This window comes from Cygnus atratus, chromosome 6 (assembly GCF_013377495.2).
Source record: "Cygnus atratus isolate AKBS03 ecotype Queensland, Australia chromosome 6, CAtr_DNAZoo_HiC_assembly, whole genome shotgun sequence".
Taxonomy (NCBI): domain Eukaryota; kingdom Metazoa; phylum Chordata; class Aves; order Anseriformes; family Anatidae; genus Cygnus; species Cygnus atratus.
In genome coordinates this window covers 12,307,776-12,325,194 of record NC_066367.1, presented here as the reverse complement: position 1 = coordinate 12,325,194, position 17,419 = coordinate 12,307,776, and the positions used below count along the sequence as shown (strand labels likewise).

At 37.5% G+C, this 17,419-nt stretch overlaps 1 protein-coding gene across 6 annotated transcripts in view; it reads left to right on the top strand.

Moving 5' to 3' along the window:
- Positions 1-17,419, top strand: part of ALS2 (alsin Rho guanine nucleotide exchange factor ALS2) — a 40,950-nt gene that overhangs the window by 2,968 nt on the left and 20,563 nt on the right. For 3 of the 6 annotated variants that reach the window (XM_035570743.2, XM_050711636.1, XM_050711637.1), the window contains exons 2-12: positions 1,168-1,255; positions 3,188-3,342; positions 4,967-5,886; positions 7,174-7,534; positions 8,392-8,560; positions 9,000-9,102; positions 9,522-9,599; positions 10,540-10,716; positions 12,296-12,467; positions 12,710-12,890; positions 15,287-15,352. In XM_035570743.2, the coding sequence (XP_035426636.1) occupies positions 1,236-1,255; positions 3,188-3,342; positions 4,967-5,886; positions 7,174-7,534; positions 8,392-8,560; positions 9,000-9,102; positions 9,522-9,599; positions 10,540-10,716; positions 12,296-12,467; positions 12,710-12,890; positions 15,287-15,352 (2,402 nt within the window). In that variant the 5' untranslated portion in view covers positions 1,168-1,235. The remainder of the gene's footprint in view (positions 1-1,167; positions 1,256-3,187; positions 3,343-4,966; positions 5,887-7,173; positions 7,535-8,391; positions 8,561-8,999; positions 9,103-9,521; positions 9,600-10,539; positions 10,717-12,295; positions 12,468-12,709; positions 12,891-15,286; positions 15,353-17,419) is intronic. The other 3 variants (XM_050711638.1, XM_035570753.2, XM_050711639.1) reach the window with 1 other exon arrangement.

Below are 17,419 nucleotides of genomic sequence, written 5' to 3'. Positions count from 1 at the left end.
TGAATTATTTCAATCATTTATCAACCTGATGATTATTATTTCTAAGTGTGAATTGACACTTCTCTGTATACAGATTACAGCTTTGCATATAGTGTCTCTTGCAATCGAGACTGAATGTACTTTACGTGTATCTTCTCTCTGTAAGGGGTTCAGACATTCAGGATATTTTCTTGGAGATGTGTTGTTGTAAAAGGCCATTGTGTTAAATAATTTGTTTTAAATAATTTATTTTCTGTTTTTGTTACAGTAGATATCAGACAGCAACTATAATACAGCAACATGGTCTAACGAATTTGTCTGAAACTTAATTCATTTCAATAAATATCATCACATATATATGTCAAAGTTATTAAAATTTTTAATACTTCATCTAGTAAGGCAGCATATCAAGGAAAATTACAATTCTTTTTAAAAGAAGTCCAACAGATTATGAGAAACAAAGGTTCTCTGTAGTGTCACTTTTCTTACAAGAGGATTAATACAAAGGTATCTTCATGAAGATGGAAGGGTGTGAGGGTGAACTTTCAAAATTCAAAATCTGAAAGGATAAAAGCATAAATAGAGTAGCTGCTTGTTTTTTCATATTGGCTTCTGTGGTCTTATCATATCTTCATTGATACTCTGTTACCAGACTCTGTGAAGAAATGTTTTGAATTCTTCAACTGGATTTCTGCGTTTCAGCACAGCCTTTAATAGAACTATATTATGTACAGTAGTATGTGATCTGATTCCAGATGAAGGTTATGAATTCAATTCTTAACCATTTTCTGTTCATACAGATATATTTGCCATTTATAAATGTAACTTAAGCATAGAATTCTTAAGCTGAAATTAGATAATTTATTCTGCTTTGCTTCTTGAGGGTGTACTGAAAATTAGAGAGAGAGAGAGATGTTAATTTCTGCCTCTGAACTAGGTTTTGTTCGGTCTGTTCTTACAATAGACCTATTGTGAGATGAGTAGGTAGGACAAGTCTGGCTGTTTAGCTTCTGTCTGTCAACTCTGTGAGTGAACTGAACCATCCTTGTGTTGTGGAAGTGCTTCCCAACTTTACACGTGGGTTTTACACATGGGATCTAATGCTTTTCTTCTTGTTTCTTGGGGTTATTTTTGTTTTTTAAGGTTAACATTATTTGCAGTTAAATAGCTGGTTTGTTTGTTTTACAGTTCGGAGATTGTATTGTTCCTTTTGAAAGAGGAATGATCTGGTGGTAATGGAGTGCTGCCACTGACAGATGGACTCACAGGAAAGAAGGTGAGTGAGCAGCTAGGTGAAGCCACAGAGGCTCCCAGCAGTGTGCCAGCTAATGATCACCCTGTAAAACTATTACGTGGTGTCAACATACTCTTTATGCAATTTAAGCTGAAGGAGAGAAGAGTAATTTAGCTTGACTTTCTGTGTTTCTGGAACACTCAACTTATTAGAACAACAACTTGTTTTATCAGTTGATTATTGAAACATGTAGATGGATAGTCATGGCTGGAAACATAAAAGTAACATTCTGTGGTGAATAGTAAAATCATATCTGTTGTATGTGTGAATTTTGCTTTTGGATCAATAGTCATTGAACAGACTATTCTTTTGCTCCTTCTTTCTTCCATTAAGAGACCTGATGGGTTCGGTGGTTTGGGATGGCAAATGGGTGTCTTGTAATAAGGCTTGGTATATAAATGTGCATACTTGCTGTACACTGGTCTCTGAAGAGTTTTTAAATGGATAAAAGCCAAAGTATCAGGCTGTAAGCTAAATTTAATGCACAGTATGTTGATGAAAGCTTTATACTGTGTTAGTTGGATTACATTACTTATCTGAATCTTAGATGAGTTCTTGACTGTCACCTTGTTCTTTTATTTTTCCTTGTGTGGAAAAAGAATTCAAGCTTTTGCTAGTTATTATCATTTTAAATGCTTCAGCGGCAGGTTATGCGAAGATATTCAGCCTATGCACTGCAATGAGCAAAACTTAATTGAAAAAATCAATAGTCTGCATGAGTAGTGCCTTATGGCTTTTCAATGTGCTACTTCTGTGTTATACACAATGAGACCTGTCAGAGTAGCTTTTTCTGGCTTTGCTTCAGTAATGGAATGCATTTGTTGTTTTGTGCCCTTTCTTATAGGCAAACATGGCTATTCCATCAAAGTTCTTTCATTACCTTTTATATTTAACTTCAGGTATATGCAAAGCTGCAAAAGCTGTTTTACGTAGGTAATAAATGACTGCTGTCAAATAAAGAGCTAATCCTATTTTTTCCCTGCAGGGTGTGTAAGAATCTCTTCTATATAAAATTGGAAATGAATTTGAAGAAAACTCTTAAACATCAGTATAGAGTTTCAAGTTAAATTAAAATGACTTTTTTATACCAAGGGACTCCACAAATTATTAGAGTTATGCTTGTCAAATATCAGACAATTTCTTTCTGCTGAATGCGAGAAGCTGTTGACCGAGCATTCAAAGCAGAGCTTGTTGAAGTGTTAAAGCACCTTCCAATAGCTGCAGTCACTTCTGGGAGCCCGGATACTTCCACAGAGTTTCAGGATTGTTTCTTTTTTTTTTTTTTTTTTTTTCCCCTCCCTCCCCTTTGGTTCAATTGATTTGAATGACTGACTCATTTGAATCTGAGAAACTCACTTAAAAGAGCCAAGCTGTTTTTTTTCCTGCCTCATGATTTCCCAAAATTAAATAATAGAAAATATGAATGAAACCTAATAACCCAGAAATGTTCCTTCTATTTTCTAACATGGTAAGAGTTAACATAAATCTCTCTATTTAGGCAGGAACAGAGCTGCTTACATGTAAATAGAACTGATGCAACTATCTCCTCTAGCATATGCATGGTGGCAGAGATGTGTATTAATTTGATCCCCTTGCTGTGAACAACTACAATATGTAATCGGCTGTACTAATTGCAAAATAAATGTATGTTTAAAGTTACTAGTGGAAAGATCAGCTGTTTTTCTGGTTAGTAAACTGCAAGTGAAAAACAAAGCTAATGCCTTCAAACAGATGATTTTTGTTGTTAATTTCAATAACAATTTAAGATTACCAAATTGTAGATATGTTAACTTCCTGAAATTCAAACTAACAGCTGAACTTCTAAGTCTTTCCTACGTATGCAAAAAGCAAACTACATCTTGCAGTATCACAGAAAACTTCAAGCTGATTCTGTTTACTCCAATATTTTTGTAGCTCAGAAGAGGCAGAAGGAGCCAAAGAGAGAGGCCTGGTCTATGTTTGGAAGGCTGGTTCCTGTTCTATAACTCCAGAAAGGCTTTTGGGTCTCAGTGGAAAGACTGTACTACAGGCGTCCCTTGGTACAAGTCATGGCTTGCTTCTAACAGAAGGTAATAAATATGTTGATTTTAAAGATTTGCAGCAATAACAACTAACTTTAATTATTGCCAGTCTGTCTTTGAGAATGTTTCTTTGATTATATTTGTAAGTCTCACGCACAACTTTTGAATGCTTAGATTTTTAACATTGTCAGTATTTCCTTCATAGTTACAAGGCTCTTAAAACTGTGTTGGAATAAAGCTTAGATGCACAGAGGTTTTTTTCGTACTCTTTTTTTTTTTTCCCCTTTTAAAAATGGCTCTGGATTTCCCATTTAAATATGGTAATGTAGTTTGAACCGCCTTAACTCAAAATGGTATTTGTATGGTGTCTTTTCTTCCAAAAAGACAGTACAGCAAGAAGTTCTATTGATGTGTAAGAGCCTTGTTTTTCTGTGTACTTCTGATAAAAACATGTATCTAGCAGATGCGTTAGGGTGAATCTAGTTTGTGAGCAGTCTAAAAAATGTATGTTTAAATACAGTACGTTTAAGTGTTTGTGTAGCTTGGCCCTTACTTGCACTGATCAACAGGTCTGCAGTGGTAAAGAATTAACTGGAAGTTGCTTCTTTAAATTCTCTTTCCTTCAAAAAGTTCAGAAGGGAAAAAAAATTAAACTGTTGAGTGAAACTGGGCTTCAGAAAAAGATTGTATTGGTTACCAGTTTGTTGGTGAGCCTGCTATAAGCATCTCTTACCTACCAGAATTGTGAAAGATCTCCACTGTTTCTTTGGAATGTGTTTCTTTCGTAATTAAAAGGACTGCCTGCATGTTGCCTTATGAGTGATGTTGTTTGTGGATATGATTTGCCATTTTTCTCTTGCTGTGAAGACAACTGTTCATCTTTAAAATAGATTTCTACCTTTCTTGAATTGGCATTGCTGTGACCTTTTCAGGTGAAAATAACGAAATATTGGAGGGGCTGCAGTACAACACCAAGCAAGTGGTGTGTGCCTCAACCTCATCCCTCCCCTTTCCACCTGATAGGTCGATCCTGTTTCACTGTAGGGTGGCAGACAGTACAATTTAGTGATACTAGATGTCGGTATGTAGAGAGAAGTTCTCTGTGTTATGGTCTTCAAGAATGGCTGTCTGTACAGAGTACATAGCAGGGAGAACTTGAAAGACTGAAGTATAAATTGAAGTTGCATATTGCTGTGTGGTATGCTGTGCTTTCACTTCAACCCAAGTTGACTTTTACTGCCCATGAAGAATGTGACCATTAAGAAACAGTGTATTATGTACTCCTAATGTTCTTCTTCTGTAGTTTCTGTTAACAATACTGTTTTCTCTGAGTAGTTTGCATTGGTGAGAAAAATTGCCTTTGTTCATCTGTGTATTTACTGTGAATTTGTCATTTCTTAAAACAGAATAAATACGTTTGAGCGTAGTAGAAATTTTAACAGTAAAGTATTGGTTTAACAGTGCACACATATGCAAAGGGTGATGTTAACATTGGTATAGAACTTAGAAGCAGCAGTAGCAGAGAGCAACTGGCAGTTTTCCTGTATCAATAGCCATAATTTTGCTGAGCACGGATTAAGCTAAAATCTGATTTTTATCAGAAACTCTTTTCAAGTTGTTCTATTGGTTTAACTTCATTAAAATCATGCTCTTTTTTCCCCTTTTTTAATAGGTGGAGAAGTTTACAGTTTCGGAAAGCTACCCTGGAGATCAGGACCAGAGGAGTTGTGTGCTAATAGTCCCATTTTAGAAAAAGCTTTGCTTGGGCAGCATGTTATTACCGTGGCAGCTGGCAGCTTCCATAATGGAGCCGTGACAGAAGGTGGCGTGGTGTACATGTGGGGGAACAATTCTGCTGGCCAGTGTGCAGTTGCTAATCAACTGTATGTGCCAGAACCACAGCCCATCAGTATTTCTGATTCTGAAACCAGTCCTCTGCTGTCAGTAAGGATTTTGCAGCTGGCATGTGGAGAAGAGCACACACTGGCACTATCACTAAGCAGAGAGATATGGGCCTGGGGGAGTGGCTGCCAGCTAGGTCTCATAACAACGACTTTCCCAGTGACAAAGCCACAGAAGGTAGAACACCTGGCAGGACGTGTTGTGCTCCAGATTGCTTGTGGAGCCTACCACAGCCTGGCTCTGGTACAATGCCTCCCTGTGCAGGAAATGAAGCCTATTCCAGAGCGGTGCAATCATTGCAGTCAACTCCTCATTACCATGACAGACAAGGAAGATCATGTAATCATTTCAGATAGTCACTGTTGCCCACTGGGTGTAGCACTGGCTGATAACCAACCAGAAAACCAGGTCTTCTGTCCTTCTTTGGAGACCCTGGAAGGAAAAAGTGTAACAAGTAGCCAGAGTGAAGACTGTCAGAAACCACTTGTGGAAGAACACAGGCCTGTTGCTTTAGAATCTGATGGAGCAAGTGTGCTTTCCAGCAACGATGGACAGGAAGATGGTGGAATTTCTAGTCCTGGAAATATTCTGTTCCCTGACAAAAAAGAAGTGAAAGAATATTTAATCAGTTTATCAGATCACACGTTAAATGAGACCCTGGGGAAGAAAACCTGCACAGAATTGGAGCAGGTTGGTAGCTAGTAACTTGCTCTTAACATGCTACAAATCACACTGTATTATGTTATGCTTGATGTTACTCTTTTCACAAATGAAATATTCTGTTTAATGTAGCTGTGGCATTCCTATAGTTTCAAAGTGTTTCTTTTCTAGGATGGCTCTCTTCTTTGTAGTGGAAGAGATTTTTTGTTGAGTTGTAAGCCTTCAATGTAAGCATCTGTGAGAGTACTGTAGTCTCATTTCTTTATGGTCCACAGTACCAAAGCCAAGTAAGCCTATTTCCGATTCTTTTCTTTAGCCCTTTTGTGTTGTATGGATTTCCCATTTGTGTGAGGCTTGACAAATTTGACTTTAAGGTAAAACTTTCTTTTCTGTACATGGAACGAGTTCTTCGCAAATCTGATTTCTCAGTGTTAAAGTATTGAATGAAAGGGTTCTAATGTTAATCGTATAAGGGTGGCATAACTGTATAAACAGGGATGGGAAATATTTATATATTACTGTTATGTGTGATGCAGAAAATAGTTCAACATTAATGTTTTGATGCTGTAGCAGAACAGTAAATTAAAAACTTCATATTGAATGGCAGCAGATGTTTGATGTGAAGATTCAAGGAACAGTGTTCCCAGCTCCCTTCCAAAATACTATGATTTATACTATTGTGAAAAAAAAAATCGAAGGAAAAAATATAACCCAGAGGTTATTAGATTAAAATATAATCCAAAACTTTGTGGTGCAGTCTGACAGTACCTACACAAGTATTGGATGATTTATTGTAAAGGTAACTTTGTCCCTGTGGCGAAATATGCACAATTCTGTAAGTTTCTTGTCATTTCAGATGTTGAGTGTATATCAATTTCTTTAATGCATTTTACAATTAGAGTGAGAAACTTTTCACAGTGGTTCTAGGGAGTAAATTTCACAATTTACCGGCAGCTAATAAATAGTTGCCTTTTTGTTATTGCCACTGCTTGCTAAAATAAGTATTAAAACCAAAATACTATAAATTAATTTCAGAGAAATAAACACCATCTGGACATAGTTTTCCTTACTTTTGCTAACAAATGCATTCTAGCAGTTGTGAGCTCTTTGGGATCATGCAGCTGTTCCTACCGTTAGGAAGTGACTGAAACAAGAAGTTTCATGCGCTTTCTTAACTCTTTGTTCATGGAATGCCTCTAAAATGGTTTCCCCTCACATGGTTTCAGGAATAGTAGTTTGATTAATGAATGTGTCTATCATTGTCCCACTGTTACATGCTGTCTGGTATGATATTTTTACCTTTTTCTTTGGTTTTAGCCTTCTCAAGAAGAACAAGTTAGTGCTTGTATCCCTGGCCCTCCAGGTGCAAGCACATCTGCCTTAAACAGCTTGGTGGCCTCGTGTGCATCAGCAGTTGGTGTGAGAGTAGCTGCTACGTATGAAGCTGGAGCCTTGTCTCTGAAGAAAGTAATGAACTTTTATGGCACGCCTTCAAATGATTCAGGATCACAGTCTGGCAGCGGTTCCCCAGGGCCTGAAGCTCTGAAAGACAGTCGAGAAGAGCAGGTCAGACTGGAATCCATGCAGGGGAAGAAGAGTTCCAGTTTAGTAGACATTAGAGAGGAAGAGTCTGAAGGAGGGAGTCGAAGACTTTCCCTACCTGGCCTCTTGTCACAAGGTATTTAAAAAAACAAATCAACAACAACAAAAAACACAAAGGACTTGAAAAGTTACAATAGTGTGGATGGTTATAACTGAAAATACTGCATTTATTGAATATAAAGGTAGAGGTTTTTATGAATTAATTATTATTTTAAGAGTTGAAGATGGCTGGAGGAGTAAAGACTAGCTACTACTGCGTGTTAATAAAATCAAAAGCTTGGTGGGCTTAGGAATGTTACTCGTTATTAAGGTAAGGTAAAGTGGGCCCATTTTGGTAGTCTGGGTATTTTCTAGCAAAGCGACTGCAAACTATCTTCTATAGAGATCATATAGCAGATGAAATATCTGTGGCCTCTAAGTCCTGCAGCACTGAGTTGGTTTTGAGCCAGGGCACTAGACTTCCAGTTTTTCTTGCCGGACCTCAGAGCTGGTGACCTTCTTCCATCACCAATTTTAGTGGTGTTAATTGCTCTGAATGTGTGGTTACGTGGCTTTGTTCTATATTGGTCTTAGATACGAGGGGAGACTTTAGGAATTGGAATACTTATGTTCACTGCAAATATATATCTTATTTCAGAATATACTTATTTTATATATAGTTTTGGTTTATTTAGTGTAACTGCATAGTTCTCATATGTCTGTTATTCTTCAATAACTGGTAAAAAAAATTACTTGGAATCTGTCTACTTTTAGTGCATACACAATGTGTGTCAGTAAGCTATCTTCTTGCGCATCGGTCACTGTTCTCAATCTTAAGGCCTCTTAAAGAAGCCTTGATAAATTATTTTGAATGATACTGTGTAACGTGTAGTCTGTGTAAGTGATGTATTTATCTAAAATGGTGAATTTTTTTTCCTCTTGGCATGTTTTCAGTTTCTCCTAGGCTCTTACGGAAAGTAGGGCGGGCGAAAATGAGGACTGTAGCTCTGACTCCAACTTACAGTGGTGAGGCAGATGCTCTTTTACCATCTCTAAGAACAGAGGTATGGAGCTGGGGAAAGGGAAAGGATGGACAGCTAGGACATGGTGATGTTCTGCCAAGGTGAGATGGTTTTTGATAAATGTTTCTTTATTCAGTATGTCAGATTGTCTCCTTAGATTTGGTCGACTGCCTTGCATTGCTCTTGTTCTTTGAGGTGTTCTGACCTAAGGTCTTCCAAGCAAAATGTCTTATGCTGTATTGTTACTGAACGTCAGTTGGAATTTCTCCCTTGTAATTAGTAGGAATTTTGGTGATATTTTGACTTGTCTTGTCCAAACTGGGGTGAGGTTCAGCATCCACTTTTGTCCTTCTTGGCCTTTTTGACTAAGCTGGTTTATTACCAAAAGACTCCATGCGTATGTTTGTTTTTTCTACTGTTCTTTATGGAGAGGATGGGGGGTGGGGGGGAGCAAAAGAACCTTGATATCTATTTGCACATTTGACAATACCTCTGATTTTTTTTGTTAATCTCTTCTTTATATGTTCTGGAAATTGTCAGGCTTCAGCCACTGTGTGTGAAAAGTCTCGATGGTAAAGAAGTGATTCATCTCTCTGCTGGTGGCCATCATTCCTTAGCACTCACTGCCAAATCCCAGGTGCAAGTGATTGTCATTTATTGCTTATCTATGACATAATTGTTGTGTTGAGTGTTTCCTAGCTTTGTGTTTATTTGACTTCTAAACTTTGTTTCCTGTTTGAGGAAGACATTTCTATTGAGGAGACAATGGAAATAGTGTGCGTAATGGCATTCTAATTGTATTAAAAAGTTATATTAGAAAGTTCTGCATGGTCCATTAGCATTATATTTGAAGTTTTTAATGACCTGATGCATATCTATTTCTATTCTCAAATTACCTTCTCAAATTCAGGAATGTGCTAGAAATTAGAGAAGTGCTTCTTGGCACCTACATCTTATACCTTTGACTTGTGTTTGCGCACTTGAAGCGTTGTACTAATACAATTCAGTATTCCTCTATGTATATAAACTGTTAAACGTTGATGTTAGCTATGTTTCTTACAGGTATATTCATGGGGCAGTAATAGCTCTGGTCAGCTTGGTCACTTAAACTCCCCAACAACAGTCCCTCGTCTTGCAAAGGTATTTTGTTTTCTGTGTTTTTCTTCTTTTAGTTTAGGTCCTCTTCCTATACAAGTGAGTGCCAAATAATTTCTAAAAACTGACTTTATTGACAGATGTGTTTGGCTTATATTGTGACTATGCTCCTTAAATGAGCTTGTGAATAATCTAACCAAGAAATTCTCTGTATAGACCTCTACTGTTTTTGACCACGTTGAAGTTCTAAAACTGAGAAATGTAACTGCTTTTATCTTACCAAGTGTCACTTCTGCCTTATTCTTGGCTTCTCTGATACAGTTGTTGAAGTACTGAAATTCTTCTGTTCTGTTTTTATTCTAAACAATTGCTTCTGACTTTTTTAGTTTTGCTAGGCCATGACCATATTTGTTGCTACTGTAGTTCTAGAGCTGTTGGTTAAATATTGCTTGTTTAGTAGTGGGGTTTTCAGTCTGTTTTGAACTTTTCATCACATTGAGGGAATAGACACATAATGATTTTTGGGTTAGACCAGACTGTTGACAGTGAATTCCTGGTGCTTACCTGTCTTAATGAAAAACTATCTGCAGTTTTCCTGGTTGGGTGTTATGCAAATTAAGGTACAGGATGTTAACGGTCTCTGAAATTTTTCGATATCCCAGCCAAATGAAGAGGAAAGTACAATGTCCTTACTTTCATCAAACTTACCTGATGCCTACTTAAAAATAAAACTGGCTTATAATTTAAAGGCAAAAAATTAGCCATTAGAAAGAAAACTGGAAGGAGATCGCTTTCAGTGGAGTACAGGAAATGTATTTGTGACAAGACATTGTTGAAAAATTACCAGCTACTCTAACACTTTTGCTTGTTGTTGGGTGTATTTCTTGTGTATCTGTGTCTAGAAGCTTTAGGTAGTCTCCTCTTCTTCCAGCATCTTCCAGTTTCAAGTGGTGACTTTTAATGTCTTCTTCCTCATGAACTTTAGGTGTGTGGTGATGGTGTTTGGACTACAGCAGCAGGACCAGATTATTCTCTCTTCTTAGCAGATGAGGAAGACTACCAACCTGGATTATATTACAGTGGCCAAGAGACAACAACTGAAAATAATTTGTCTGAAAATAACTCTGCTAAGAGTCCAGTTTTGTTACTCTCTTGTAGTAAGGTGAGTTGTATTTCCTTTAAGTTAGTGCAACGCATACTGATGTTTTTTGGAAATAGCTCAGTGCTGGTTGTTCAGCTAGCTTTATGGGTGTCAAGTAAGGTGACTGATTCCTAGCAGTCAAATCAGGAGCACGGCTCATGGAGACAGAGGAGTCTTAATTAGTATTGATATGTTCCCTCATCTTTCCCTGTGCTCGGGAAGTGAGGTGGTGTTTCCGGGGTGTCTAATTCATTTCCCGCCATGTGTGCATGTTGCAGAAGTGCACCCTCATATCGTGCTCAGTTTTCACCACTATCTTCATGTGTTTATTCTATGGTCCTATTGCTCTTCATTTTCCTGTTTAAGTGATTGGAGGCACTGTGCGCTCTATTCCACTCTGCTTCCTATGCATTTTGTTTGTGAGTGGGCAGAAGGTACCTCTGAGTTCCGCACATTCTGCTTCCCCAGTGTCAGCCTTTATCGTGGGTGTAAAGGGGAAACTGAGCAAAGGCACTAAAATGTTTATGGGAGAGTGGGGGTGATTCTATGCAGTTTCCGTCATTGAGCTGAATCTTACTGTAGCTATTGAGAAGTTGGCTTGGGGTGAGGGAGTGTGAAGTCTGGGTGTCTTCTTCTAGTCTCTTTGTATGATTCAGACCACCTCGAGTTTAAAGTAGCAAAAGGAGATAGTTTGGGTAGAAAGCAGCTCTTTTGTCTCAGCTGTTCTGGGTCTTGTTTCTACTTCCCTATGTCTAGCAGAATAGCAATTGGAGAGAGGTTTTGAGGAGGATGGGGATTTATATACCGGCTCCATGCACATGTGCATGCATGCACACACACTTTTATTCCTTCTTATAAGACTGTTGTTAGACAGTTCTAGTATATTGTCTAGTTGGCTCTTGCATATCAAAATTGGCCTATGGATTGCTTGTTGAACACTCATGGTTCAGTGTTTCTGAGGGATCCTCTAGATCTGAATAACCTTATGGTGTTGCATCTGAACTAGAATTAGTGAGGAGCCACAGTGCATTAGATGCACTCATGCTGACTTCAGAGAAGAATTTTGTTTCCAACAGCTGTGAGCTACAAGTGGTATTAATGTAGGTATTGGTATTAGTCCAGTTTATTAATGCTGTAATATTGCTCTTACTAATAAACCGAAATCTTCCACGTTGAGAAAGGACTGTTTTTCAGAGTGCAGATGGTGTATTAAACACTTGTTAATCTTCCTTCCTAATTAAAGGAAAAATAGGTGATGTGATATTATGTTGATGACAACATTGATGACGCAGCTTTATTTTCTAAGTGACTAAACTTCCACTTGAACAAGCAATGATTGTTTGAGTTGCCTTACAAGATGGTCTTTGTTTTTCAGAATGTCAGTACTAACATAACAAACAGCATTGACTCTAAATGTTTTTCCTACTTCATTAATCTTGTATTAACCCAACATTGAATGGAGTGCTTGATGTTAAGTATTAACAACCTACAGTGACACTTGGCACAAATAAAGATATCTTTTATTCTGTATGATCCTAATCTTTACTATTTTTCCTTTCAAATTTTAAGCTGTTTTTTTGTTTGTTCGTTTGTTTTTCAGATAGGATACATAAGCAATGTGATAGCTGGTGGTGACAACTGTTTGGTCTTGGTAGACAAAAACATAATGGGATATATTGCCAGTTTGCATGAGTTGGCTTCTACAGAGAGGAAGTTTTATTTCAGACTGAGTGAGATCAAATCTCAGGTTCTTAGACCTCTTCTAGGTTTAGGTAAGAACTTACTTTAATATCTTATTTGATATTATTTCCCCTATGTTCTATAATCAACTTTGTAAGAGATTTAAGTCATTGCCTATTTTTAAGTTAAAGCCAAGATCTTTTTCCTTGTAGTCTAAAATCATTAATTGAAATGGCCAGTAAAACATCCAAACAACTCACTGGGGTAATTTTGTCTTATTAATGGGTGCAATTCTTTGGTAAAGTAAGCTAAATCACTGTCTGGTCTGTTACAGATAATTTGGGCAACGCAAATACAATCCAGTTGTTGCAGGAAATGGCAAGCAGGTTCAGCAAGCTATGCTATCTCATCGGTCAACATGGAGCTTCTTTAAGTAGCTTTCTTCATGGAGTAAAAGAAGCCAGGAGTTTGGCCATCCTGAAGCATTCAAGTCTGTTTTTGGATAGTTACACAGAGCAAGTATCCAACTTTCTCATCTTGAGTGTCTCCAGGCTTAAGCTACTGACTACAGCAAGCCCTGAATTAGGAGAAAGTAGATTATAAGGAAAGCTACATAAACTATCATGCAAGTTACATTCTTGCAATTTAAAATGTATGCAGAGTTTTACACAGACTAATTTTGTAGTTAAGCTATACGAACTCTTTGCCAGTGGAACACGCTGGACAGTTTCAGCCTTCCTAATGTAAAATTCTGTAAAAACATTTCTTTGATTGCTGCATATAAATGTAAAGATTGACATGTTTGTTACTTTAGTTGAGGATCTTGTAATATAATGTAATAGAGTTGCGATTGGTAGGTCACTAAGTAAAAATACCTTTGGGGATTTACTGTGGTTACAAAATGTCTTTTCAAAAGTCATTAACTAAAAAATTGTTCCCAGAGGAACAATTCTGTGCTGGTATCTGCTAAATAGCTAGTATCACACCTTTCACCTAGAAGACAGATGCATTAGTGCTTAAACTTTGGTCCGAAGTATCCTGGTTATTATTTTAATAGCTTAATTCCTCAGGCAGAGGAAGACTGTTAGAATATTTGCTGTTTTTCTCCACAGTAACTTCAGTAGCTGCTAGATAACTTCATCCAAATCTAGCAGAAATCTCATACTTCATATTTACAGGCTTTTTGAAAAATACCAGTTTAACAGAGGGAATAATCTAAAAAAGTCCTATTTGAGTGTAGTTTTACTTACTAGATAACCGAAAACCCCTAAGGGAGCAAAATGTCACAATCATAAGCTCATAAGCTTCGCTTGTTATGCAGTAGCATTTGGAATGTGCAGATAGTTGCACTTTAATTTCAACACATTATCACTTTTATTGGATCAGTGATAAACTTTTGTCATATTACCCTGAAAGAAGCTTTTGTCTCTGATCAAATCATTTGTTCATAATTGTGATCATGTATTTTTTCTATATTCTGACTTCAGTTTTTCTTTTCACCTGAATACCTAGAACTGGTTCTCATTATTACTCAGATTAGTAGGATTTCTTAATTTCTTTTTCCTCACCGTCAAAGGCTGAAATGTCTAATTCTAGTATCTTTGGTATTGAAATGTTCTTTGGTATTGCTTGCCTTCTGCTATTCTCCTTTGTTTTCTTAATATGTTAAACATTTTTCCTGTGTACAGTATCAAACATCTGCATACTCCTCAGTGTAGCATCTTGAGCATCTTCCAAAGATCTATCAAGCCACATAAGTATTATCTGTTAATTAAGTTAAACTGAGATCTCTGCCCTTGGCTGAATGGTATTTTTAAAAGGGAAGGAAGAAAAGACTGTGGAGGTCTTCTGGTCCACCCTGCTACTGAAGCAGGGCCATCTAAAGCAGGTTGCACAGAACTGTGTCCAAATGGTCCAAATTTTTAAATAACTTTCTTTTTTGGTAGAGGAGAAGTGAAAGAGAGAATGGTGAATAGCAGGATGAAGAAATTCCCATCTTTAATATAATTAGAAGTTAGCAGTATTAAACTATTGGAACAGATGGCCTATTCTGTACATGCCCAAATCTTGGGAAAACAAACAAATGCAAGTTTCTGTTCCATCGTAATTCTCATGTGTTGTGCTAATGGCAACAGCAGTGTAATAGCACCAGCAAGAATGATAAAGCCTATCCTCCATATGGAAAGTGAGTACTCAGTGTTCTGGTAACACTAAATACTTGAGAAACACCCACGTGCCTGGTGACAGGACGAGGGGGAATGGGCGAAAGTTGCGACAGGGGAGTTTTAGGTTGGATGTTAGGAAGTACTTCTTTACCGAAAGGGTTATTAAGCATTGGAACGGGCTGCCCAGGGAGGTGGTGGAGTCACCATCCCTGGAGGTCTTTAAAGACGTTTAGATGTAGAGCTTAGCGATATGGTTTAGTGGAGTACTTAGTGTTAGGTCGGAGGTTGGACTCGATGATCTTGAGGTCTCTTCCAACCTAGAAATCTGTGTCTGTGTCAGATACTAGACCTTGGAGGAACAAAGGAGAATAGTTTTAAGTCAAAAGAGGGGAGCTTTAGATGAGATGTTAGGAGAAAATTATTTATTTGAAGAGCTGTGAGGTGCTTAAAACAGGTTGCCCAGAAAAGCTGTGGATGCCCCATCCCTGGAGGTGTTCAAAGCCAGGCTGGATGGGGCCCTGGGCAACCTGGTTTTACTGGGAGGTGTCCCTGCCGATGGCAGGGTGTTTGGAGCTAAGTAATCTTTAAGGTCGCTTCCAACCCAAGCCATTGTATGATGATTTTGATTACTTGTACAGTAGTTGATACAGATCTTATTGGTATGCTGTTGGAATTTACACCAGTTGCTATTTCCAGGAAAGCATCAATTTTGAACTAAGAACCATTCTTTTTCTTTACCATTTTAGGTATTGTACTTCAGTAACAAATTTCCTGGTAATGGGAGGATTTACGCTCCTTGCAAAGCCAGCAATGTAAGCAAACCTTTACCATTATCTGGAGTTTTCGATCAACTAGTGAAGAAATGTGTTTTAAAGAAGTGTGTATGGATATAGTAATGAGTGTGCAGTGACTTGGCCTCAGCATACTTACATATACTAACTCATTTTCTATCAGATGAAGAAAAATGTCGATCCCCCTCAACTGTGATTACGATTTGGATTAAAATACTGCTGAATCAGTTCAATTGCTTTATCTTGAATGTGTGGAGGGAGGAAGGAAAAAAAAAAAAAGATTGTACATTCATTGAAGGAGACCCAAATGGGTTTCAGATAATTCTTGGAAAGCTTAGTCTTGAGGCTAATTTTTTTTTTGTCATCTATTCAGCGTTTGTCAGTATTTTCTTCTTTCAAATCCTGCTGTCCACAAAATACAGAATAGCACACTTCTGTAAGAATTAGTGAGAGTAGTTACTGTAAATTCAGTTTAGTTTGAATTCTTTAAGTTCGTGGAAGCTCTCAGAAATGATGCAAAAATAACATCTCTGCACATATATCTTCTGTGCCTCTCAGGGATGCTTTTGTTCATGTATACGTATTCTTAAGTGTGAGTAAGGAATTATGCTTTTAGATCTAAGAGTAGAGCCTTTTCTCAAATAGTATTATTGCCTAGGAGAGTAATGGTACTGTATGTTTTCACTCTAGTGCTGTGAAGAAACTGTTGCAGTACAAGTTTTTTAACTAATGTCAGAGGAGTTACCAGCTTTCATTCCTTCCTGAAGTCTCTCATCTGGGTGCGATTCTATTACAGCTCTTTATGGAGCACTTTGAATGTAGCATAAGCAATGGTAATTGGAAGTTCTTTGAAATATCAGGGTATCTAGTACAAGGAGTCATCTGCACCTGAGGACCAGTGCCAATGATTAAATACAAAATCCCACTGCAGAGACTTTCAGCACCTTTCCACATTAGACAAGATACTTAGGGCGAACTGCAAGAAATCAGAGATCAAGTGTAAGCATATTTATAATTAGCGCTGCAAAGTTCTGGATCCTGAAATTACATATACTGAATTCTTTGCATCGGTTGTCACTGTTAGTATCACAGCTTCTACTGCAACTGGGGTCTCATTAGGAGACTAATATTTTTTCAGATTCTGAAACTTTCAGGGAGGAGATGTCGTAGAAGTTTTGTCCTGTAACTTGCAAAGGGAAGTCAAGTATATCTTCAATAATGATTTTTCCTTTTTTCCAAAGGAATACTGTCTCAATCAGTGGCTAATGATGTCAGCCTTTTATGGATATTCCACAATATGAACATGTTAGGAGTAGCCCCAATTAAAAAAAAGAAAAAAAAAGTGTTGGCTAGCTTTAATAGGAAGTTATTTGTGTATATACATATTATATAGATGTGTATAAGCATATATATACTTAATGTTATGAATCTGTTATTTGACACTTTTCTGTGGAGAGACCTCCATGTAAGGATCTCAAAGCACTTCAAAAATGCAAGCTATCCAAGTGGTTAACTTGGTTTAAATTTACAACTAAGAAACAGTCTTCTCTCTAAAGAACTTTCTCCTTAATGCTTGTTGAACAAGAGAGTTCTTAAATATTGTTCATAGACTGAGACAAGGTACATTAGTAAGGTGCCATTTCATGCATCGAGTTACTCGTGTACAGTTCTTAGGGACCCTGCTGTGCAATTCTCTGATCTGGTTCTTTGTCCCTGAGACTTGCTTTCTCAGTCTCATCTGATTCTTGGAGCTTGTGGTTTAAATGCTTCCCAGCTGGATGTGTACTAATGCAGATATATCATGTGCTAGCACGTGTGCACACAGATGTGGTGAAGGAGAGGGAAAAGTAGGTTTGTTTTAATTTTAATGAAGAAATCCTGGTTTTGTGTACTAATGCATTGTCTTCAGAATCATTTCCCTCTTCTTCTCTGAACTAGATTAGTTCTCCCTCTTGGAAATCAGACTGAGGATTGAACAGATTTCCTGCCTTTCTTTGAGGTAGGATGTAATTTTTCTAGTTAGGGGAAAAACTGGTCAGTTTCCTTGAACAACGGGTGGGGAAGAGATTATCTGGATATATCTAGGAA